The sequence below is a fragment of the Microcaecilia unicolor genome, chromosome 5 (genome assembly GCF_901765095.1).
Source record: "Microcaecilia unicolor chromosome 5, aMicUni1.1, whole genome shotgun sequence".
NCBI classification, from domain to species: Eukaryota; Metazoa; Chordata; class Amphibia; order Gymnophiona; family Siphonopidae; genus Microcaecilia; species Microcaecilia unicolor.
In genome coordinates, this window is record NC_044035.1 from 355,364,497 (window position 1) to 355,389,004 (window position 24,508).

The 24,508-nt window shown below is 47.2% G+C and overlaps 1 protein-coding gene across 1 annotated transcript in view; it reads right to left on the reverse strand.

Annotated features, from left to right (window-relative positions):
* Nucleotides 1-24,508, reverse strand: part of GALNS (galactosamine (N-acetyl)-6-sulfatase) — a 57,826-nt gene that overhangs the window by 5,420 nt on the left and 27,898 nt on the right. Inside the window, 4 exon segments of the mRNA XM_030204592.1 lie at nucleotides 2,095-2,216; nucleotides 15,065-15,167; nucleotides 20,250-20,386; nucleotides 23,791-23,894. Of these exon segments, the coding sequence (XP_030060452.1) occupies nucleotides 2,095-2,216; nucleotides 15,065-15,167; nucleotides 20,250-20,386; nucleotides 23,791-23,894 (466 nt within the window).

A 24,508-nucleotide genomic window follows, 5' to 3' on the forward strand; every position in this document is an offset into this window, starting at 1 on the left:
AGCCCACTGCAAAAATGAGGGGGAACAGTTCAAACTTTCACACATTTCTCAACCGACTCTCACAAGAAACAGAGGCCCTGGAGGAGCTGAACTCAGAAACTGCACAATTCCTCTGACCGGAGAGCCACCAAACTGTTCGGGGAACAGGCAAGAGAGTTAAGCACCGATGCCTGTCATTGCATCACACATCCGGCAACGAAAATGATAAAGGGGATGGGAAGACTTCCCTATGAGGAAAGGCTAAAGCGGCTAGGGCTCTTCCGCTTGGAGAAAAGACGGCTGAGGGGAAATATGATAGAGGTCTATAAAATAATGAGTGGAGATGAATGGGTAGATGTGAAGCGTCTGTTTACGCTTTCCAAAAATACTAGGACTAGGGGGCATGCGATGAAACTACAAAGTAGTAAATTTAAAACGAATCAGAGAAAATGTTTCTTCACACAACATGTAATTAAACTCTGGAATTCGTTGCCAGAGAATGTGGTAAAGGCGGTTAGCTTAGCGGAGTTTAAAAAAAGGTTTGGATGGCTTCCTAAAGGAAAAGTCCATAGACCATTATTAAAATGACTTAGGAAAAATCCACTGCTTATTTCTGGGATAAGCTCATAACTCCACACTGGCTCCCGATCAAGGCCAGACTATTATTCAAAACTAGCACTCTTTTATCTTCAAAATATTGTTCACCAAGGCCTCGGATTACACGTTAGACCTAATCAATTTATCACCAAGAAACGCAAGTCCAGAAGCTACTTCCTACTACACCTACCCAAATGCAGAAACATAGTCTGCAAAACCACCTATGTGGCTGGCTTCAACTACCTGGAGTCCAAATGGTGGAACTCAATTCCAAAGATTACACGAAGCACTACAGAAAAAGAACCGACAGCCAACCTCGACAAGAAATTCTATGGATAATTGTGGGATACAAGAAAGAACAAAGAAATAATGGTTAGTGCAGCAGCCTGAGAACCTGGGGAACCAGGTTCAATTCCCACTACAGCGTGACCCTGGGCAAGTCACTTAACCTTCCATTGCCCCAGGTACAAATAAGTACCTGTATATACCATGGAAACCACTTTGAATGTGGTTGCAAAAACCACAGAAAGGCAGTATATCAAGTCCCATTTCCCTTTCCCTATTTGAGATTCTACATAGAACGTTGCTACTATTTGAGATTCTACATGGAATGTTGCTTGTGGAGGAGTAGCCTAGTGGTTAGTGCAGCAGATATGATAGAGGTCTATAAAATAATGAGTGGAGTTGAACGGGTAGATGTGAAGCGTCTGTTCATGCTTTCCAAAAATACTAGGACTAGGGGGCATGTGATGAAGCTACAATGTAGTAAATTTAAAATGAATTGGAGAAAAGTTTTCTTCACTCAACGTGTAATTAAACTCTGGAATTCGTTGCCAGGGAATGTGGTAAAGGCGGTTAGCTTAGCGGAGTTTTAAAAAAGTTTGGACGGCTTCCTAAAGGAAAAGTCCATAGACCGTTATTAAATGGACTTGGGGAAAATCCACTATTTCTGGAATAAGCAGTATAAAATGTTTTGTACTTTTTGGGATCTTGCCAGGTATTTGTGATCTGGATTGGCCACTGTTGGAAACAGGATGCTGGGCTTGATGGACCTTTGGTGTTTCCCAGTATGGCAATACTTATGTACTTAGTAGCAACATTCCATGTAGAACCCCAAAGAATAGCAAGATTCCTGAATCCCAAGGAGTGGAGGAGTAGCCTAGTGGTTAGTGCAGCGGACTCTGATCCTGGGGAACTGAGTTAAATTCCCACTGCAGCTCCTTGTGACTCTGGGCAAGTCACTTAACCCTGTATTGCCCCAGGTACAAAATAAGTACCTGAATATAATATGTAAACCGCTTTGATTGTAACCACAGAAAGACGGTGTATCAAGACCCATCCCCTTTTGTTTGATTTTATCAGGATGCTGCAATTTACTTGTTTCGGGGTACTGCAGTGTCTTTCCTTTCAGATTCTCTGGCAGGTCTGTATTACTTGCTAGTAAGCCCATCCTCTCTTCGCTGCTCATTCATTTCTCATCTCCACGTCCAGCTGCAAGCAATCACTCCAGGGTCTTACCTGAGGGGATATTTCTCCCCAGGATCCCGTCCTAGGTGGAAGAGAATTGGGATTTTTGTGTGCTCCTCCTGGTCATGGGTGGTGACTCCGGTTACATTCTGTCCTGGGCAGAAATTGATGCCCTGTGGAGAAACGGGAGAAGAAACTGTTGCAGGAATTGATGCATGAATTTGTGATGCCTCAGGAGTCAGACAGCACACACCAGTATGAGAGAAAAATCTTCTTTATTTGCCAGCAAACAAAGCAGGACATCAGTTCTAGCTCTCTTCTCTTCTCTTAGCTCTTTGTGTCTTTCTCTCAGCTCTCTGTGTCTTTGTCTCAGCTGCTTCTCTTCTTATGCTGTCTTCTCCTTCTTCTGTCTGTTCCTTCTGTCCTTCTCTTTCTTCTGAGCTCCTTCTGACGTAAACTGCTTCTGCTCCCACTTAAATAGGGTCCTAAGCCCTCCTCCTAGCCTAGCCCCCTTTACTCCCAATTGGTTAAGAAATTGATTGGCTACCTTGCCTCAACCAATCATTACTTTTGAAATATCAGTTACATAGGTTCCAGACATCCTAAACTGACCTCTGACCTGGGGCCCCTCATGCCAGACATTTGGTCTCCAGTCTCTTACATGTTATTATGATTGATTTCTCATATTCCTAGTACTAACTGCTAACTAAACTCTGGCATTCATTAAAGAGGTCAAAAGCCAATCTTAATTAATAGCATACATATCAGGTTATTACTTCCAAGACCATTCCTGCATTTTACCTATAATTAATCAAGGAGAAGAAAGCTGACTAGTTCTGACCTTTTTCACCTCTCAGCTCCATACACAGAACTAGCTAAGACCATAGTTAATTCAAAACACATGTTGATCTCCTCACTGCAGCCTTAAACAGCAGACAAAGGATCATTTTAAAAGTAACACAGAGTTGAACAAACATCCTACACAGAATTATTAATTTACACAGAATACAACATATTCTAAAGTAAGCATTCTTATAAGACATATCCTAAATATAAACAGAACTTCTAAATACTAATCTATTGCCTCTCTCTAAATAGTATTTCAGCCTATTCTTAAACTACAATATGTCATATGTCTGGCTCGTGCCTGCTTACAAAACTATTCAGTAAGCCTAATAATTTACAGATGTGCCAGCTAGCATTGGCAATTCACAAGGGACAGAGTTTCATTTCTCACTGACCTTTCCTAACCTTAGCTCGGCCAAACTAGACTCTAATTAATTCCAGCCTGCATTCCTTCACTACTTTGCTGGCAGAGTGAAAAGAATTCAAACTTCAAGCTTTTAATATCATTTCTTATATATATATAATTATTTCTCAGAGTTAACACTTTCTTTGCCCATGGCTGCCTCATTCCCCCCTTTGAGACTAAAATCAGCTTATGCAGAAATAAGTCTCACATCTCAAACTCTGGAGATTATAGTGATCCTAACTAGGAATAGACTTGTGAATCACCATTACCCTACTTGTTAAGGTTCGACGGCATACTGCCGAAGCACATGAGGCCAAGAAACAAAACAAAAACCCTGCTAAAACTAAGACTATTAGGGAAATGAACAAGGGACGTATCCAGGAGGTCAATGACCACCACCAGGAGGTAAGATCTAACCCTCCTCGGTAATCCTCCACATTAAGGCTAGCCAACTGTAGGACTTTATCCATGGCATGCCTAACTACATGCGTCCTATTTATGACAATAGTACAGCACTCTGAAGAATTTAGCACTGTGCAGAGGCCACCCTGAGCTGCAAAGAGGTAGTCAAGGCCCATACGATTATACCGAGAAACTATACTTAATTCATTAATTTGATCCTGCAATGCATTGACTACCACGTTCAGCTCATGAACTAAAACATGGAGTAGGGATTGAAGTCTCCGGGTAGCCATACCTAGTTCAGTAATACCCGCTACCGGGCCTCCAATTGGAATCCAGGCCGTGGCAGAAAGGGCTACAAGTCTCTTTTTAGTCAGAGGATAAGTAGAATTAATATACTGGAGGGCTAATTCAATCGCCTCATCCTCTGTGGCAACGGAGGAAGGTAAGGACAAAGCCTCTCGCTTAGAGCGGTGCGGGGATAGCGGCTTAAGAGGAATAACTTTAGGAAAATAATTCAAGGTTACCAATACACAAAAATCATATGTGGAGGGAAGAATCATGTGGAGGACATTATCACAGAGCCAGTAATGACCAAGGAGAGGGTGAGGAAAGTTCCCAATAAATGTTGGCTCAGGCTGGACAGGGTACTTAGGGTGCCCATAATGCGAGCCCCTATCCCAGGGGGAACGAAGACGAAATGGAGACTTTGCACACCATAGGCGCCAATCCCCAATTGTGACAGGCTGCTCATTTGTTAGTAACTCTTCATACCCCGGGGACTTATGAAAGTAGAAAATAAGCTTGGACACTATAGTCTTCTCAGTGGTACGCTTAGGAGCCAGATAATCACCTGGGTCATAATCTACAGGTATGGTAGCAGGGCACATAGGAGTACCTGGAGAAACTACCCACACAGATTCTCCTTTTTCTGGGAGAACATTAGTATAGTTACAGGGAATGGGAAGAACAGTTGAGATGCTTCTTGTTAAACAAAACACTCCAGAAGCTGGATAGGGAGACGTAAAAACTGGCCTTAGAGAAGATTCAGAGGGGGAAGTAGCATTATAAAAGGACCACCAAGTATAATCCTGGCTCCAAGGACCTGAACTCGAAAAGTAGGGAGGTATAAGAGCTGGGAGTTGCACAGGAACAGGAACAGCTGGGACATCTGTAGTATAAGGAGAAAATCGGGAACACACAATACAAGGGGAAGTAATCTTTGCCTGGCTAATTAGTTCCTGGACTGAGTGTAACCAAAGGTTGGAGCGAGTTGGGATATTAGGAACAAGGAGGCAAGGAGTAGAAAACAACAAAAGCATCCAAACTACTAACATTTTCTTTCTTCCTAATCTAAAACAAATACAGCAAACTAATTAAGCAATAATATTTCAACAGTCTGTGCTAATCACAGATTACTCTAATATAGTGTTCTCAGTCTTTGAGTTCTTATACCAGTTGGGATAGACCCTCAACTGACAAGGATCAAGCTTTCAAATTCCAAGAAAGCCAGAATCAGGCAAGAAAGAGTCTCAGTGTGAAGCCGAAGTTCAGCCGCTCCTGCAGTATGCAGTTGACCCTTCTTTTCAGCTAGTAGATTCTTTGGTTCGGGTCAGGCGCAACTTCAATGGCTCCGCTGGATCACTTTCTGCTCTCCACTGTCTAGGCTCCGTCTGATCCGTGCTGGGCTCAGTCTGGTCAGCAGACTTAATTCGAGACCAATGGACCCATGGAGTTATCCCTGCGACCTTCACAGCTGCAGGGGTAGAAAGCAAAACAGTAAAAGGTCCTTTCCATCGGGGCCCCAAAGGCTGGAGCTTCCAGTCTTTCACCCAAACTCTATCCCCTGGCAGGAAGGAATGTACCTGAGCCTGGAAGGGGACAGGGTTTATTTCTCTCACATAAGACTGAAGCTCAGAAATTATCTTACCCAAGAGGGCTACCTGTTCCTGCACCTGGGCAGACCCTAAAATCCCTATGTCTCCCTTAATTCCCTGTAAAATGGCTGGGGGCTTCCCATACACAATTTCAAAGGGAGAAAGGGCTGTTCCTTTAGTTGGGGTGCATCGGAGGCGAAAGAGGGCTAGTGGCAGTGCCTGTGGCCATTTCAGTTGGGTTTCCTGACAAATCTTTGCTAGGCTATTTTTCAAGGTTCTGTTTGCTCGCTCAACCTGCCCTGAACTCTGGGGACGATAGGCACAATGCAATTTCCAGGTAATGCGCAATGCGCGGGACAGGGCCTGAAGTGTAGCTTCAACAAAGGCGGGACCATTATCTGAACCTATGGCAAGGGGCAGTCCATACCTGGGGATGACATCCCTAAGGAGGGCTCGAGCTACTTCTGTGGCTTTCTCAGTGACTGTAGGATATGCTTCCACCCACCCAGAAAAGGTACAGACCATGACTAAGAGGTATCGGAACCTACCGCTCCTGGGCATTTCTGTGAAGTCTATAACTAGGGACTCAAAGGGTGTTAGACCTCTAGACTGAACTCCTGGTGGAATACGGGGTCCCTGACGAGCATTATTCTGGGCACAGAGAGTACATCGGGCAGAGGCAGTGGCAACCAGACTATCCAATCCTTCCAGCACCACTACTCGATTGAGTAGGCGGGCTAGTGCTGTTTTCCCTAAGTGTGATAGGTCATGAGCTTGAGACACTACAGGCCAAGCTAGGTGGCGTGGCACCAGAACTCTGGTATCAGGGAGATGTAACCAGCCATCAGGTCTCCTTACTGCACCTTCTTCTTGAGCCCATTTCTCTTCCACTTGGGTATATATAGGTGTCCATTCTTGCAGTCGGATTTGGAACAGGGGAGTCACAGTACTTGCTGGGGGTCCTCGAGCAGCTTCCTTGGCCACCCGATCAGCATGGCGGTTCCCTCGGGCCACTGGAGTATCTATTCTTTGGTGTCCCCTGCAGTGAATAACAGCTACCTTCTTAGGGGCCCACACAGCCTCTAGCAGCTGAAGTATTTCGGGTCCATACTTAACAGGTTGGCCTGCAGCATTTATGAGTCCCTTTTCCTTATACAAAGCTCCATGAGCATGTAGGGTTGTGAAGGCATACTTAGAATCAGTATAAATGTTGGTCACCAGTCCTGCTGCTAGCTCCAGAGCTCGTATGAGGGCCACAAGTTCTGCTTTCTGGGCTGAAGTTCCTTGGGGCAGGGCTCTTGCTTCTATCACCTTGTCTTCTGTCACCACAGCATAGCCTGCCAATCGCTTGGAGTTCTCCACATAACTACTTCCATCTGTGAAATAAATTACATCTGGGTCCCTCCACGGAACATCTTTAAGATCTGGTCGACTGGAGTACACTTCATCCATAGTTTGGATACAGTCATGATCTGGTGGTCCCTCAGATGCTGGCAAAAGAGTGGCGGGATTAAATGTAGCCACTGTTTCCAGGTGTATCCGTGGATTCTCACACAAGCTGGCTTGGTACTTAACCATACGGTTATTTGTAAACCAGTGGTTGCCCTTATACTCCATGAGGGTGAGAACTGCATGGGGGACTTTAACAACCAGTTCTTGCCCCAAGGTCAACTTATCAGCTTCCTGGACCAGTAAGGCTGTTGCTGCAATGGCCCTCATGCAGGCTGGCCATCCTTTAGCCACTCCATCCAGCTGTTTAGACAGGTATGCAACAGGCCTCTGCCAGGATCCCATCATCTGGGTCAGCACACCCAGAGCAACCCCCTGTCGCTCATGGACATACAGTGAGAAAGGTTTCTCCACATCAGGAAGGCCTAACGCAGGGGCTTGGAGTAGGGCTTTCTTTATGGCAATGAAGGATTGTTGAGCAGTAGGTCCCCATTCAAATGGTTCCTTTTCACCCCCCTTTGTGGCTTGGTAAAGGGGTTTCGCCATCAATGCAAAATTTGGAATCCAAATTCTGCAAAATCCGGCTGCTCCCAGAAATTCCCTAACTTCTCTTCTGGACTTGGGTTGGGGAATTGCAGCTACCGCTTGCTTCCTACTAGCATCCAGTCTCCGACTTCCCTGGGAAATACAGAAGCCCAAATACTTCACTTCTGACTGACAGAGTTGGGCCTTTGAGCGTGAGACCTTATAGCCTGCATCCAAGAGTAGCTCCAGCAATTCTCTAGTAGCCTCAAAACACTCTTCCTGGGTCACTGCTGCAATCAGGAGGTCATCTACATACTGGAGTAAAACTCGCCTGGAAGGCTCAGATTTAAAAGTCTTAAGGTCTTGTCCTAGGGCAGTCCCAAAAATGGTGGGGGAATTCTTGAACCCCTGTGGCAGGCGAGTCCATGTATACTGAAGCTTCCTTCCTGTTACTGGGTTTTCCCATTGAAAGGCAAAAAGCAATTGACTGGCTGGGGCCACCCGAATACAAAAGAAAGCATCTTTTAGGTCTAGTGTTGTGAAATGGGTAGCCCCAGAAGGTATCAATCCTAGCAGGACATATGGATTAGGCACTACAGGGTGTAATGAGATAGTGGATTTATTGACCACTCGTAAGTCTTGGACTGGCCGGTAGTCCTCAGTCCCTGGCTTCTGAACTGGCAATAGTGGCGTATTCCATGGAGACTGGCAAGGACGAATAATTCCATGGGATAACAGACGATTCAAATGTGCTTGAATCCCTTCCAGAGCCTTTCTGGGAATTGGGTATTGGCGAAGATGGATTGGCCGGGCACTTGGAAGTAAGTCTACATGTACAGGAGGAATATTTCGGGCCAACCCTGGGGGATTATCTTCTGCCCATACCCCACTGACCTGAAAGCTGTCTGCCAGGGGTAGGTCAACTTGGCCATGTGACTGATGCAGCCGCCATTCTTCTTCAAGAGGGCAACAGAAACTCAATATACCCTTAGGGCTGGATGTCGGGGGCCGAAAGGAGACTGAAGTCTGGCCATCAGAGTCAAAAGAAATTTGGGCCCTAAGCTTGGACAGCAGGTCTCGACCTAACAAAGGGATTGGACAGTCTGGCATATACAAGAATTCATGAGTGACTATGTGTGAGCCTAATTGGCATCTACGGGTTGTCAGAAAGGGCCTCCGGTTCTGCACCCCCGTGGCTCCCACCACTCGGACAGTTTTTCCAGACACAGGCGCTAATCGCTCTGTCACAACAGAATGTTCAGCTCCTGTATCAATCATGAATGGAATTGAGCGGCTCCCTATAGTTAGCTTGACCATAGGTTCCTGGGAGCCCAGTTTGTAGGAACCCGGTCTGTCCTATTCGTCCCATTCTGCCATCTCGGCTATCCCGATGATGTCAGATTCAGGAGGCTCATATCTTCCCTCTCGAACTCGGCCTCGGCTTCCTCGATCTCCTGGTCCCCTTCTCAGTCCCTGGCGCCTCTGGGGGCATTCATCTTTCCAGTGCCCTCTTTCCTTACAATAAGCACACTGGTCCCTCTCCAATCTTGGTCTGGGATTCTCCCCCCTTGGCCGGGATTGATTGAAGGAATCTCGGGGCCTGGCTGGTGGTCCGGGGTCCCACTTTGGCTTCCCATTAGCTAGAGGTCGACCTCGGTTAAGGGTGGAATTAGTAATGGCTGCCGCTAAAAGGTCGGCCTTCTTCTGCATCTTCCGGTCAGCCTCTCGGCGCACCTCCTGATCTCTATTAATGAAAACCTTGGTTGCGATCTCAATTAGCTGGGTGGTATTCATCCCTGCGAATCCCTCCTGACGCTGCAACTTCTTCCGGATATCTGGCATACTCTGGGCCACCAATGCGCTATTCACCATTCTCTGGTTTTCTTGGGCTTCAGGGTCAAATGGGGTGTATGTTCTGTAGGCTTCAATTAGTCGCTCTAGAAAGGCCCCAGGGGATTCAGTTGCCCCTTGGAGAATTTCAGAGACCTTTGCCAGATTAATGGGCCTCTTTATGCCTTTCCTCATACCTTCCAGTAAGTCCCGGCAATAGCCAGACAACAGTTCATAGTGCTGCCCATCATTTGGATCCCAAGCTGGAGCTGCGCGAGGAAACCGAGCTCTAACCCATCCCTCTGGATCCTGTGTCCCGTCGGGAACACGCTCTCGCGTGATGGCCTCAGCATTTTGCAAAATCTTCCGCCTCTCCTCAGTTGTGAAGAGGGTCAGGAGAAGTTGTTGACAATCAGTCCAGGTTGGGTTATGGGTGGCCATAATGCTAGTCACTAGGTCCACCACTGCCTGAGGCTTTTCAGTATAAGAGGGGTAATGCGTCTTCCAATTCAGGAGATCGGTGGTTGTGAAGGGTACATACTGGTAGGCCTGTACCTGTATAACCTGACCCTGATTATTAGGATCCGGTCGAGTGGTAGTTACCTGACGAAGTGGCAGAACTCTCGAGGAAGTGGGAATGGAACCTGAGGTAGAGCTAGGAGCTACCCTCCTATCATGCTCAAAGGTGATTGCAGCAGGTCTAACCCATTCAGTGGAGGTGTGTTGAACCCCTGAGGGATGGGGAGGGGTACTCATAGACTGAGAGGTGGTCACAGGTGAGTCAGTCCATTGAAAGGGATGCCGGGCCCCTAATGAGTGGGTAGGGGTACTAGAGGGAGAGGCTGGGCTGTCAGGAGTTGAGGAGTCAGGGAGTGGAGCCCAAAGTGGGTCTACAGAGGTTAACAGGAGAGGATTTGGCACAGAAGGGTAGAGGCCAGGTGAAAAGTCCAACCTAGGGTGTGGTGGGGTTCGCACAGGAGGGGAAGAACTATCCGGAGAAGCCTGTACTGGAGAGGCTTGAGCTGGGCGGCGTGGATCTCTAGGGGCGGCACGGAACCCCAACAATGGGCCATAAGGTGGTGGCTCAAGGTCTGAGGGGTCATCAGAGAGTATGGGTTTCTCGGACAGGGTAGGGGCGGAAGCCACCGATTGGGTGGTAAGCTTCCTGGGGCTCTTTCCCTCTTCTAGTTTAGATTTTCTAATCTTTCTTTGAACACGACCTAACATGAATTTTACTGGGGATCCCATATAAGTTTTCAACCACGAGGGAGGGTCAGTCACAAGGCTGTCCCAGGAATCTATATAAGGGAGTTGTTCAGAATATTCTGGTTCTCCTACAACTATGCTGTAGACCTTCCGGATTACTTCAATATCTAAGCTGCCACTAGGGGGCCACCCCACTCCCATAGATGGCCACTCAACTTCACACAAGGTTCTTAAAGTACCTGAGCTTAAAGTCTGTCCATAATCATTAATTAAAAAACCTTTTTTAAAATTTCTAAGCATACAATCTAGGGGGGTAACAATTTGTCTAGATGATGTCCCACCCATAATGCTTACAGTTACAACACACAAAAAGGGGGGGAATTTTTGAGAATGCAGTAAGGGGTCTGCACTCTCGAGACACTAGGTAGACAGACAACAATCGCTTCCTTCCGTTGCTGACCAATTGAACTCGCGTTAATTGGAAATGCAGCTATAAGAAGTCCGCACTCATTTAATCATTCACTCATCACACATTCCATACAGAAAATCCCACCCAACAATTTCAGATTTCTCAAATACAGATAAGCTCAAGCGTTTTCGCTTCTAGTCCCCGCGACTAGAAGGTACTAGGGCCTTCGCTGAGAATTGATCAGATTCTCCTTCCCTCCTTCTTGAGGGGCTGGTTTACAACTTCCTAGCTAGGATTACAATACAGAATACAAAATACATACCCGGCGAATGTTCTCCAGTCAGTTAGGTGCTGGGATTAATGCAGGATTCAGGATCCCACCGCTGCCACCAAGAATTGTTGCAGGAATTGATGCATGAATTTGTGATGCCTCAGGAGTCAGACAGCACACACCAGTATGAGAGAAAAATCTTCTTTATTTGCCAGCAAACAAAGCAGGACATCAGTTCTAGCTCTCTTCTCTTCTCTTAGCTCTTTGTGTCTTTCTCTCAGCTCTCTGTGTCTTTGTCTCAGCTGCTTCTCTTCTTATGCTGTCTTCTCCTTCTTCTGTCTGTTCCTTCTGTCCTTCTCTTTCTTCTGAGCTCCTTCTGACGTAAACTGCTTCTGCTCCCACTTAAATAGGGTCCTAAGCCCTCCTCCTAGCCTAGCCCCCTTTACTCCCAATTGGTTAAGAAATTGATTGGCTACCTTGCCTCAACCAATCATTACTTTTGAAATATCAGTTACATAGGTTCCAGACATCCTAAACTGACCTCTGACCTGGGGCCCCTCATGCCAGACATTTGGTCTCCAGTCTCTTACATGTTATTATGATTGATTTCTCATATTCCTAGTACTAACTGCTAACTAAACTCTGGCATTCATTAAAGAGGTCAAAAGCCAATCTTAATTAATAGCATACATATCAGGTTATTACTTCCAAGACCATTCCTGCATTTTACCTATAATTAATCAAGGAGAAGAAAGCTGACTAGTTCTGACCTTTTTCACCTCTCAGCTCCATACACAGAACTAGCTAAGACCATAGTTAATTCAAAACACATGTTGATCTCCTCACTGCAGCCTTAAACAGCAGACAAAGGATCATTTTAAAAGTAACACAGAGTTGAACAAACATCCTACACAGAATTATTAATTTACACAGAATACAACATATTCTAAAGTAAGCATTCTTATAAGACATATCCTAAATATAAACAGAACTTCTAAATACTAATCTATTGCCTCTCTCTAAATAGTATTTCAGCCTATTCTTAAACTACAATATGTCATATGTCTGGCTCGTGCCTGCTTACAAAACTATTCAGTAAGCCTAATAATTTACAGATGTGCCAGCTAGCATTGGCAATTCACAAGGGACAGAGTTTCATTTCTCACTGACCTTTCCTAACCTTAGCTCGGCCAAACTAGACTCTAATTAATTCCAGCCTGCATTCCTTCACTACTTTGCTGGCAGAGTGAAAAGAATTCAAACTTCAAGCTTTTAATATCATTTCTTATATATATATAATTATTTCTCAGAGTTAACACTTTCTTTGCCCATGGCTGCCTCAAAACCTTTTGAATAAGGAGTTCATTTACAGAGCAATGCAGTGGAAGGTGAAACCGTGAGGCATTCTGACCGGCCCTATAGGCTTTTACATGTCCCCCTGCCTGAAGTTGGTTTTAGCACCAAAACAGTTTATTTGTTAATTAATATTGGGGCTTAGGCTCTGACCCTGCAAGAACAGAATCACCATTCCGTGTAGAACCCCAAAGCATAGCAAGATTCCTGAATCCCAAGGAGTGGAAGAGTAGCCTAGTCGTTGCTACTATTTGAGATTCTACATGGAATGTTGCTATTCCACTAGCATTCCATGTAGAAGCCTGCCCTTGCAGATCAACAACACGGCCGCGCAGGCTTCTGTTTCTGTGAATCTGTACGTGCAGGACGTCAGACTCACAGAAACAGAAGCCTGCGCGGCCGCATTGGTGATCTGCAAGGGCAGGCTTCTACATGGAATGTTGCTAGTGGAGGAGTAGCCTAGTGGCTAGTGCAGCGGACTCTGATTCTGGGGAACTAGGTTTGATTCCCACTGCAGCTCCTTGTGACTCTGAGTAAGTCACTTAACCCTCCATTGCCCCTGGTACAAAATAAGTACCTGAATATATGTAAACTGCTTTGAATGTAGTTGCAAAAACCTCAGAAAGGCGGTATATCAAGTCCCAGTTCCCTTCTCTTTCCCCCTAACTGAGGAGGATCAAGGAAAATGTGAATTAGCAGCTTGATAACAAACATTTGGAAGGAAATTTGAAGAAAAAGAAGCACCTACAGATTAGTTTGGAATCGAGAAAAACGCCAATTCTCCATTCACAATAAGATTTTTCTTGGTTTTATGCTTTATCATATTTATTGAAAACGGCACAAACACATTGTTATACATTGAGTAAATTGCCAATCAAACGTGCTCCTAAACTCTCCAATGCTAATCTCCAAAACGATACAATCCGTCTTCAACTTTTATTACTTCCCCCCTCCCCCCACCCCCTTCAAATCTCATCCTTGGTGACACCTTTATTCACTTCATACCTCCCCCTCCCCTTTTCTTGGTTTTAAAGTGCATATCTTCATCTTCAGAACAAAGTTTTGAACAGAACCTGGTTAATTAAGCTGTTAAACATGCAACTCTGTCTGTGCACCGCCTTTTAATAAAGACTTTCAATCATACAAAAACTCAACCAGATCCCCTGTCCTCTCCCTCCTTCTCATCCTCAGAGGCGTCTGGGCCCCCGATAACTAAAGCAAGCTTTCAACACCGATCTTTTATCTTACTTAGAGCCAAATGATGCAAGCAGGGTCGCTAGAGCTGCGATAAACCTTCTGTGAAAATTCTAAGAAATTAGAAATATTTCACTGATCAGCCTGACCACATCCAGAGGACCCTCCCGAGCATAATTTGCAAAAGAAATATCACAATCCAGAAAAGGCAACACCTCCCAAAAAAACATAGCAGAGAGCAAATGAGTTCACAGAAAATTCTAAAATCTTAGATTCCTGGTTTTCAGCTGATTTTCCACAGGTTCCATCTTCCAGTGTAACGCCAAACCGTCTTTAACTCCTAAAACCCCAGTAACCCAGTATTAAAGCTGGGATTCCAACATCTGGCTCTGCTTCAAACCAGCAAACTTTTCCCCACAGCAAAAGGGGAAAACTCACCCAACAGGGTCCCCGTGGTTTCAATCAGTCCCTCCGTCCTGGCCACAATATGCCATATATCCACAAGGGATACACTTCTGACCCCTTCACCTGACAGGCGCAGCCAGACCTCGGCGGGAGGGTGGGGGGAACACATTTTAGCCCGCCTCCCCTCCCCTGCTGCTTCTGACCCTGCCGCCGCAGGGTACCCCCAACCCCCACCAATTGTTTATCTGTCCCGCACTAGACTTGCTTCCTTCTCCTGTTTTCAGCACGCCGTGCACTCCATGCTCATTTTAATGAAAGTGAGCGTGCGCAAGTATGCTCAGTTTCATTAAAACGAGAGCATGCACGGCACGACTGGAAACAGGAGAGGAGGCGAGTGTGAGACCAGCGCGGGACAGATAAACGCTTCAGATGGCGGGGGTTGGGGGCCAGCCAAACCGGGGGCCCAGAGTCAATTTGGGGGGGGGGGGCCCAGGCCCCTGAGCCCCCCCCCCCCCGGTAGCTTTGCCACTGCCTGACCCCATGTCCTTAGCACTAGGCATGGTACAGGTCTGGGCATTATTTATAACTCCCAAAACAGCAGGGGAACTGGTTTATGGCACACGACCCAGGTCACCAACAGTGTGTATGTGGAGGGAGGGGGATCATTTGGACACCATCCTGTGACAACCCTTGACTGACAGCATTGGGGGGGGGGGGGGCGTTTTGAGCCCATCCCGGGATAATTCCTCTCCAAGGCCTACATTGGAAGCCCCGGGTGGAGGAGGGGTCAGTCTCCCCCTGTACTGATTGAGACTCCTGACCCGATGGTGAGAAAAGTGAGGGATTACCTGCTCCACTTGTGCCCATGAGTTGCTCCAGGTCCAGTAATGAGCTTTGTACAGCCCGACTCTCACAGCCATCATCTCATTGCCACGGTAGTAAAGTATCGGCCTGTGAGAAGAGAGGGTGCGGCTAGATGAGAAATGGACAGACACTTTAACGCAGTTCCATCTTCATAGTGAGCGTATTATCAGGTGGACACAGGCCCTCGGAGCACGTCAGTGCCAGAGATACACAAGTAACTTACAGTCACGTTATGTGTAGGAGTGTATGAACCCCATCCACGCTCCACCCAGATCCCACTCATTTGTATTTCTCCCTGTAAAATATGCACAAATTCACAGAACTGTGCTAAGAAAGGAATTTGGTGTATCCAGGTGTGTGAATACACATGTGCGCTGTTATTCTAATGAAATGCTTGCACAATCAGCACTTAACTGCGTACCTTATAGAATTACCCTCACACGCCGCACTTATTTTACAAAGGTAAGACCAGGGCGTAGCCAGACACCCAATTTTGGGTGGGCCCGGGCCCAAGATGGGTGGGCAGAAGAACTCTGCCTTGTCCAACAAGTGATATGGCCTCTCCCTCGCTCACCTGCATGCCATATGGTCTTTCAAATATCCCCCTCCCCTGCATACCTTGTAAATAGCAGATTTTCACCGGCAGCGTGCAGCAGCTAATACACACTGCTCATGTTGGCCCCACAGCCTTCCCTCTGATGCAACCTCCTGTTTCTGCATAGGTGGGAATACATCAGAGGGAAGGCTGTGGGGCCAGTGCAAGCAGTATGTATCAGTCGCTGCTCACTGCAGGCTAAGATCTGCTACTTAAAAGGTATGCAGGAGGGACAGTTGTTGGGAGTTTTCGGTTGGTGGGGCTTGGGGATCCCTGCTAGCCACATCATAGGTATGTTGCTACTGGGTGGGCCTGAGCCCAAAGTGGATGGGCCTGGGCCCACCCTTGGCTACCCCACTGGGTAAGACCATAAGCACTGCCATACTGGGACAGACCAAAGGTCCATCGAGCCCAGCATCCTGTTTCCAACAGTGGCCAATCCAGGTCACAAGTACCTGGCAAGATCCCAAAACAGTAAAAACAGATTTTATGCTACTTATCCTCGAAATAAGCAGTGGATTTTTAACTCCTAAAATACCTGTATTTTATCATTCCTACCTTTAGTAATTCCCTTATCTCTATTTGTCCTGTTTGTCTGTCCTAATTAGATTGTAAGCTCTGTGGAGCAGGGACTGTCTCTTCATGTTCAAGTGTACAGCGCTGCATACATCTAGTAGCGCTATAGAAATGATTAGTAGTAGTAGTGTTTGGGATTCTGGAATGTTGCTACTCTTTGGGATTCTGCACAGAATGTTGCTACTCTTTGGGATTCCGGAATCTTGCTACTCTTTGGGATTCTGCACGGAATCTTGCTACTCTTTGGGATTCCGGAATCTTGGTACTCTTTGGGATTCTGCACAGAATGTTGCTACTCTTTGGGATTCCGGAATCTTGCTACTCTTTGGGATTCTGCATGGAATCTTGCTACTCTTTGGGATTCCGGAATCTTGCTACTCTTTGTCCTTATCCCTTATTTGTCCTGTCTGTCCTAATTAGATTGTAAGCTCTGTTGAGCAGGGACTGTCTCTTCATGTTCAAGTGTACAGTGCTGCGTACATCTAGTAGCGCTATAGAAACGATAAGTAGTAGTAGTGTTTGGGATTCTGCACAGAATGCTGCTACTCTTTGGGATTCCGGAATCTTGCTACTCTTTGGGATTCTGGAATCTTGCTACTCTTTGTCCTTATCTCTTATGTGTGCTGTTTGTCTGTCCTAATTAGATTGTAAGCTCTGTTGAGCAGGGACTGTCTCTTCATGTTCAAGTGTACAGAGCTGCGTACGTCTAGTAACGCTATAGAAATGATAAGTAGTAGTAGTCTTTGGGATTCCGGAATCTTGCTACTCTTTGTCCTTATCTCTTATTTGTCCTGTTTGTCTGGCCTAATTAGATTGTAAGCTCTGTCGAGCAGGGACTGTCTCTTCATGTTCAAGAGTACAGCGCTGCCTACGACTAGTAGCGCTTTAGAAATGATAAGTAGTAGTAGTGGTGGTAGGGTTTTCCCAAGTCCATCTTAATAATGACTTATGGACTTTTCTTTTAGGAAATTATCCAAGCCTTTTTAAAACCCTGCTAAGCTGCTGTTACCGCATGTCTGCTTCTCAAAAAACGCTCCCAGAAGGCTGCTGTACAAACCAAGACCTCCTTCAAGGCAGCAGTAGCTCCATGTGTGTGAGAGTCAGAATCAGTGCATATCCGTAACATACACACACACTCACCAATCCCACCCACTGCCCCGCCACTAGATACAGGGACATTTTTCATTTATTTCTTTTTACTGGTGGGGCTGCTAGACTACCAGGGAAAGAGGCTGATGTAGAAAGATGGGGGAGGGGTGGATCAGGGGTTGCTGAATGATTTTGGGGCTGATGCACACCTGATGTGTTTAAAAAAAAAAAAAGAAGTCTCCCTCTACCCTTTCGGCACTGGCGGAATGCATTTCATACTCCGATGCTGGGGGAAGCTAAGGATGCAGGTCTTATACCTCAAAGGTCTATATGGAAACCATTCATTCAAACTCTACCTGCTGAAATTCGTAGTTTGATGCTCAATGATTTACATTTTAATACATGTATTACCATCCTTATCTTTACAATGGGTGTGTGTGTGTTGGGGGGGAGATAAGCTCTATGGGGAAGTGAGGGAGGATGTGGGGAAGAGAAGAAAAGGGAATTAAGAATCTGTTTAATATCATATCTTTAAATATTTGACCATTGCATTCTCACAGTAAAAACCCTTCAGTGACCAACTGATGCCTTTGCCTGTTAACGTTTTGTTCATAATAAAAAAAAGATTTGAATATAAGAAAATATGTCTCCTTGCTGTCAGCGTCCGAGCCAAGCACCGCTCGCGTGCTGACAAAAGAGAGACATCTCGCAATGAGACGCGCCATTCCTGCACGTTTTTAATGCAGCAGTAATTTGGTTCTCGTTGCTTAATGCTTTGCTGCAGCATATTTTGGAGCTGATTTCACGGTAGAAGGCCATACGCTAAGCCGATGGCGCCTGGGCTCTACCAAACACTGCATCAGCCCAACAGTAACACAGCAGATGATGGCAGATAAAGACCTGAGTGACCCAACAGTGTCCAGAACCACATCTGCCTCTCCATGCAAATTGCAGGTACCGATACTGTCTTTATAAAACAAACAGATGCCCGTTATACAACTGACTCGCAGAGGATTTGGGCTTAGCCTTAAGGAACCCTTAGTGGAGCAGAAGCGCTATACTTTGTAAGTGCGGGTCTCTTAAGTTGTACAATACAGGGAGCAGGTACAGAGCGGGGCCGCCGAGAGGTGGGGGTGGGGGGCAGGAGGGGCAAAATTCCCCGGGCCCGGTCTCCGAAAGGGGACCCCGGATCCGACACCTGCCTGCTTCTGGGTCCGTCCTCTCCCCTGCTCTTGTGTGCTGCCCAGCACCCAGATGATTGCATTAGCTCGATATCGTGTTAATGCAATCGTCCGGGCCCTGATTCCCGGTACGGACAGGAGCAGCAGAGGACAGACCGTGGGAGAGGCAGGCAGAGGCTTGCCGGCGCTGGGCCCCTCTTGGAGGCAGAGACAGAAAGGAGTGGGCAGGCAGGAGCGGCAGTGTGAGTGGTAGCACGCGGCGGTCCAGTTCTGCCACGAGCCCAGCTGTGTCTCTCGGCGGTTCAGGTACAGAGGCTTGGGATGAGGGTGCTGGTCAGGGCCGCTGAGAAACACAGCCGGGCCCGGGGCAGGACCGCTGACTAACCGCTGCTGCCCCGTCCCCTTACTTTCCTCTGTCTGACTGCTCCTCTCTCGGTCTGTCTCTCTCATGCTCCTGTGTGCCGGGACCTGGATGATTGCATTAACGCCATAACCCAATCATCTGGGTCCTGTCACACAGAACAGACCCGGCAGGCAGGAAGAAGATTGCTGAGGCCAGGCCCAAGGAATTTTGCCCCCCCCCCCCCTCTCTTGGCAGCCCTAGTGCTGGAAGAGCCAGCATAAGTGGCAATTCAGTGAGATATTGGCTCAGGCTGCCAAAGATTAGGGACTGGACCTTCTGGGGTGGGGCTATTCTTGTGATATCTGCATGGTTTATAACACAAGATTGGCCCCAACCTGGGGACTCAGAGCACCACGACCTCTTGAGCCAGCCCACTGCATTGGTTTTCCCCTTCCCCAGGGTTTCTGGCTTTGCATAGCTGGGGGATAAGGGCAGCCCCCACTTCCGATCCAGCTGTGTCCCCGTTTCTGCTCCTCATTCCCAGGGGGCAGCGCTTGTGAAATCTTGTGGTCTTCTCTGTCTGTTCCTTTGTGTCTTCAGTCTGGTGCCCTGTCAGATCATTACCCTCATCAAGACAATTTTCTGTGGGCCAGATAAGGCAGGCAACTTGTTTTTTTCACTCATGTAAAACCCTCTGAAAGCCGTCTCTGCTGCCCATGGTTTACGCAAGGGGGTTTGGTTTTCTTTGCATGGTTTCTTGCACAAATTCCAGGAGATTAAATCCTCAGGGCCTGATACTCAGAAGGGTTTAACCCCACTCAGCTGGCCATCTACCAATGTTCAGCAGCACTTAAGTGGATCGTGGTGCTGTACTGCTTCTGACTGTGACACACTGTCTGGCTAGTGCCAGGGAGCCCGGGGGGGGGGGGGGGGGGGTGGAATTCGGGCAGAGCCAGCATTTAACTCGTTAGCAGGAATATTCAGTCTGCAAACCAGTTAACAAAAAGGGCTAACTTTATCTGTTGAGCTAACAGGGCACCGGTTGGAATACAGCTGGTGCCTGGTTAACTTCCGGGTGTCTGCAATTATGCGGATAATTCAATGCTGCAGCCTGGACGTTGCTCTGCATTGAATATCTGGGGCTTAATTCAGTTGTAGCCATCAGAAGCTTAAAAACCACCGAGTGCTGCAAGCTGAATATTGGGCCCTGACCAAGATGCTGTTACCCCGCTCACTTACAGACCTGGTGTTGTCCCTTTAGCAGCCGGCCAAGGCTGCAGTGATTAACCAGGGAGCTGATCCTTCGTGCAGTCTCCTACGGTCTTCCCTTGCCCCTTTCTAACCCTTCATTCTTATATTTGGTGCCAGTTCTCCCAGGGGCTCACCTGTCAATCACTTTGCCCTGCAGGAAGACTGGTGAAAGGTCGACGCCATCGATCATTCTGTCAGAAGGAGGCTGAAGTCCTGCCAGAGACAGGGCCGTGGTGAAGAGATCCATCACACTGCCCGGTTGGTGGCTCACCTGAAACCAGGAAGGTCAAACAAGGACAGCAATGGTAAGAGAAATCTACACCCTCATATGCCACCTGACCAAATATCCCTGCAGACCCAGCCCAAGCCACGTCACTTGTGCCACTGGGCAGGGCAGGGACAAATATCCCTGCAGACCCAGTCCAAGCCACATCACTGGTTCCACAGGACAGGGCGGGGACAAATATCCCTGCAGACCCAGTCCAAGCCACATCACTGGTACCACAGGACAGGGCTGAGGCAAATATCCCTACAGACTCAGTCTAAGCCATGTCACTTGTGCCGCAAGGAGGGGCAGAGGCAACTATTCCTGCAGACCCAGTCCAAGCCACGTCACTTGTGCCACCGAGCAGGGCGGGGACAAATATCCCTGCAGACCTAGTCCAAGCCACGTCACTGGTGCCACCGGGCAAGGTGGGGACAAATATCCCTGCAGACCCAGTCCAAGCCACGTCGCTTGTGCCACCGAGCAGGGCGGGGACAAATATCCCTGCAGACCCAGTCCAAGCCATGTCACTTGTGCCACAGGGCACGGTGGGGACAAATATCCCTGCAGACCCAGTCCAAGCCACGTCACTTGTGCCACCGAGCAGGGCGGGGACAAATATCCCTGCAGACCCAGTCCAAGCCACGTCACTTGTGCCACTGGGCAGGGCGGGGACAAATATCCCTGCAGACCCAGTCCAAGCCACGTCACTGTGCCACTGGGCGGGGTGGGGACAAATATCCCTACAGACTCAGTCTAAGCCATGTCACTTGTGCCACTGGGCACGGTGGGGACAAATATCCCTGCAGACCCAGTCCAAGCCACGTCACTTGTGCCACCGAGCAGGGCGGGGACAAATATCCCTGCAGACCCAGTCCAAGCCACGTCACTTGTGCCACTGGGCGGGGTGGGGACAAATATCCCTACAGACTCAGTCTAAGCCATGTCACTTGTGCCACTGGGCACGGTGGGGACAAATATCCCTGCAGACCCAGTCCAAGCCACATCACTTGTGCTGCAAGGAGGAGCAGATGCAACTATTCCTGCAGACCCGTCACTGGTGCTATAGGGTGGGGCAGAGGTAAATATCCCCTATAAAGAAATAATTTATCAGATGAAATCCCTGCTCCTTATGCTAAGTGCAGTCCTTTGGGCACAAAAATGCCAGCTGACATATTCTCGCCTCCCTGAAGCTCTGGCCCTGCCTCACTAATGTACAGCCCAGGTTTCAGCCCTGCTCCCACATCAGAGCAGGAACAGACAGGTGCAGTCCTTTCAAATCCCCGTCAGAGTTCATCAGCTGCACCTCCCAGCATCACGACTGGAAAGCAGAAGGGCCTCAAGGGAGAAAAGAACAGAACACTATTTCTGCAAGCTTCAAAGTCATTTACGTTTAAAAAAGGAAGAACAAAAATACCGCATACCCCATTCACAGTGATTTGTCCCTCTCCTTACTCTATAGGCTTCTTAAAGAAAAAAAAAAAAATCACTCAGCCCTGGCAAGTGAGAGCCTCCAGCAAGATCAGATATGGCTCTATCAGCCAGGAACAGGCACATTAGCCATGCAATGCAAGCCCTCTGCTCAGAGCCTGGCTGTCTGCACACAGTGTCTTTAAGAAAATGAAATCGCTTTATGAGCGCTGCGCAGAGCCAAGACAGGCTCGTCAGTCTTATCAGCGCTTGCAAGCTTTAACTGGGAATCAGAGGCGACAATTAATAAAGCCAGCCCCCTCCTGTTGAAAAGGCAGAGAAGAAAGGGGGAGGGGGAGGAAGCAAAAAAAAATATTTGAAATTTGCTGAGCAAATGTCAGGCACATTTTTTTTTTTTTTTACTGTAAAATCCTTTGCAGTTATCACTGTGTACAGGCTTGATATCCTTGTCTAATTCAATTTCAATTTTCACTTTGCAGGAGATAGCAGGAAAAGGTTGGAACACTGCCTGGGGCTGATAGGGTCTTTTCTCCTTCAGGGAGCAGGTGGTGACGAGGGACCAGACAGATGCAGACAGGAGAATGGCAATTTCTAAGGCAGGAGATCCAACTAGAAGGCAGCAGTGACGTATGGAAATTTCAACCCTTGTCTAACGCACAATTACCTGATTAAAAAGGCATCAAGGTTTATTCAGAATTCGCTGTCCCGCATATCAATAATCAATGTCTATGCGGCTTATAACATTTAAGGAAGGGATTAGAAACAGAAAGGAAATGAGGAGATAGATCAGGGAGGTGTAGAAAATGAACTCCATTATCAAACAGTAAAGCAAAGTAAAGATAACTTAGCGGAATAAAGGGGACATGTCTATACTGATTCATCAGGCACAAAATACTTAAGAATGCAGATACTTTTCATGCCATACACCTGGACTCCTCAAGTACATAAGTATTGCCACACTGGGACAGACCACAGGTCCATCAAGCCCAGCATCCTGTTTCCAACAGTGGCCAATCCAGGTCACAAATACCTGGCAAGATCCCAAAACAGTACAATACATTTCATGCTGCTTATCCTAGAAATACGCAGTGGATTTTCCCCAAGTCCATTTTAATAATGGTCTATGGACTTTTCCTTTAGGAAGCCAGCTAAACCTTTTTTTTAAACCCTGCTAAGCTAACCGCCTTTACCACATTCTCTGGCAACGAATTCCAGAGTTTAATTACACGATGAGTGAAGAAACATTTTCTCTGATTCGAATTTACTACTTTGTAGCTTCATTGAATGCCTTAGTCCTAATATTTTTGGAAAGAGTAAACAAGCGATTCACGTCTACCCGTTCCAATCCGCTCATTATTTTATAGACCTCTATCATATCTCCCCCTCAGTCGCCTTTTCTCCAAGGGTGCTTCAGCCTTTCCTCATAGGGAAGTTGTCCCATCCCCTTTATCATTTTCGTCGCCCTTCTCTGCACCTTTTCTAATTCCACTATATATTTTTTTGAGATGTGGCGACCAGAATTGAACATAATATTCGAGGTGCAGTCGCACCATGGAGCAATACAAAGGCATTACAGCGGTTAGCTTGGCAGAGTTTAAAAAGGGGTTAGACGGTTTCCTAAAGGACAAGTCCATAAACCGCTACTAAATGGACTTGGGAGAAATCCACAATTCGGGAATAACATGTATAGAATGTTTGTACGTTTGGGAAGCTCACCAGGTGTCCTTGGCCTGGATTGGCCGCTGTCGTGGACAGGATGCTGGGCTCGATGGACCCTTGGTCTTTTCCCAGTGTGGCATTACTTATGTACTCATTTTGTTTTTTCCAATTCCTTTCCTAAAAATACCTAACATTCTATTTGCTTTCTTAGCTGCCGCAGCGGCTCAGTGTGCTCCTTTCCCTCTGTCCCACGTAACTGCTCAGGGCGTGATACAGGCGGAGCGCAGTGTCAGATTTACAAACCTCTCAGCAACGTTTACCTGTCCAGCAGGTATATGTCCTGGCCACCATGCAATGGCTGGCTCTCTCATGCCACCTTCAAAGGTCGTGTGCTTCCCACAAAGGAAAGGGCCATTACTGCCTCCTGAAGAAAAGGAAAAACAGATCAGACCCTGACATGTTCTGCACCTGTTGTGCAGAGAGTGCGACACTGGTCCTCAGACCTAGCTGTAGGCTTCGATACACTTTCCATAATAAAATACAATCAAAGATATTGTGGTACAAGAGCACTCAAGGCCATTCAGGTCACACTCTTCAGACGTGATTATGCGGAAGGAGGTGTTTCTATCTGTAGAGGGGGATGGGACCTGGAATTCCCACAGCAGAGTTTTGGGAGGTGCTGAATGCTGCGACACACACGTGTATATTCTGAAACATAACATGCACATGTATGTTGACATGTTGGCTCTGTGGATATTTTAGACACTGACAAGGTAAAATGGATACTGCCGACACATGTAGCCAACACATTCGCATCCATTCCTGCGTGTGGTTTAGATAAGGCCCTATGTCAGCAGAACCTTTTCCAAATACTTCCAAAATTCGATACATCCTGACTAGAGGCCGACCAAATTATTGGTTTTGATTTCAGCACTGAAGCCAATCTGAAATCCAAACACCCCCTGACAAAAAGCGCAATTACTCTCTGCTTCCCCCCCAAAAGTTGCCACTCTCCCACCACTAAGACCCTGGGCATAC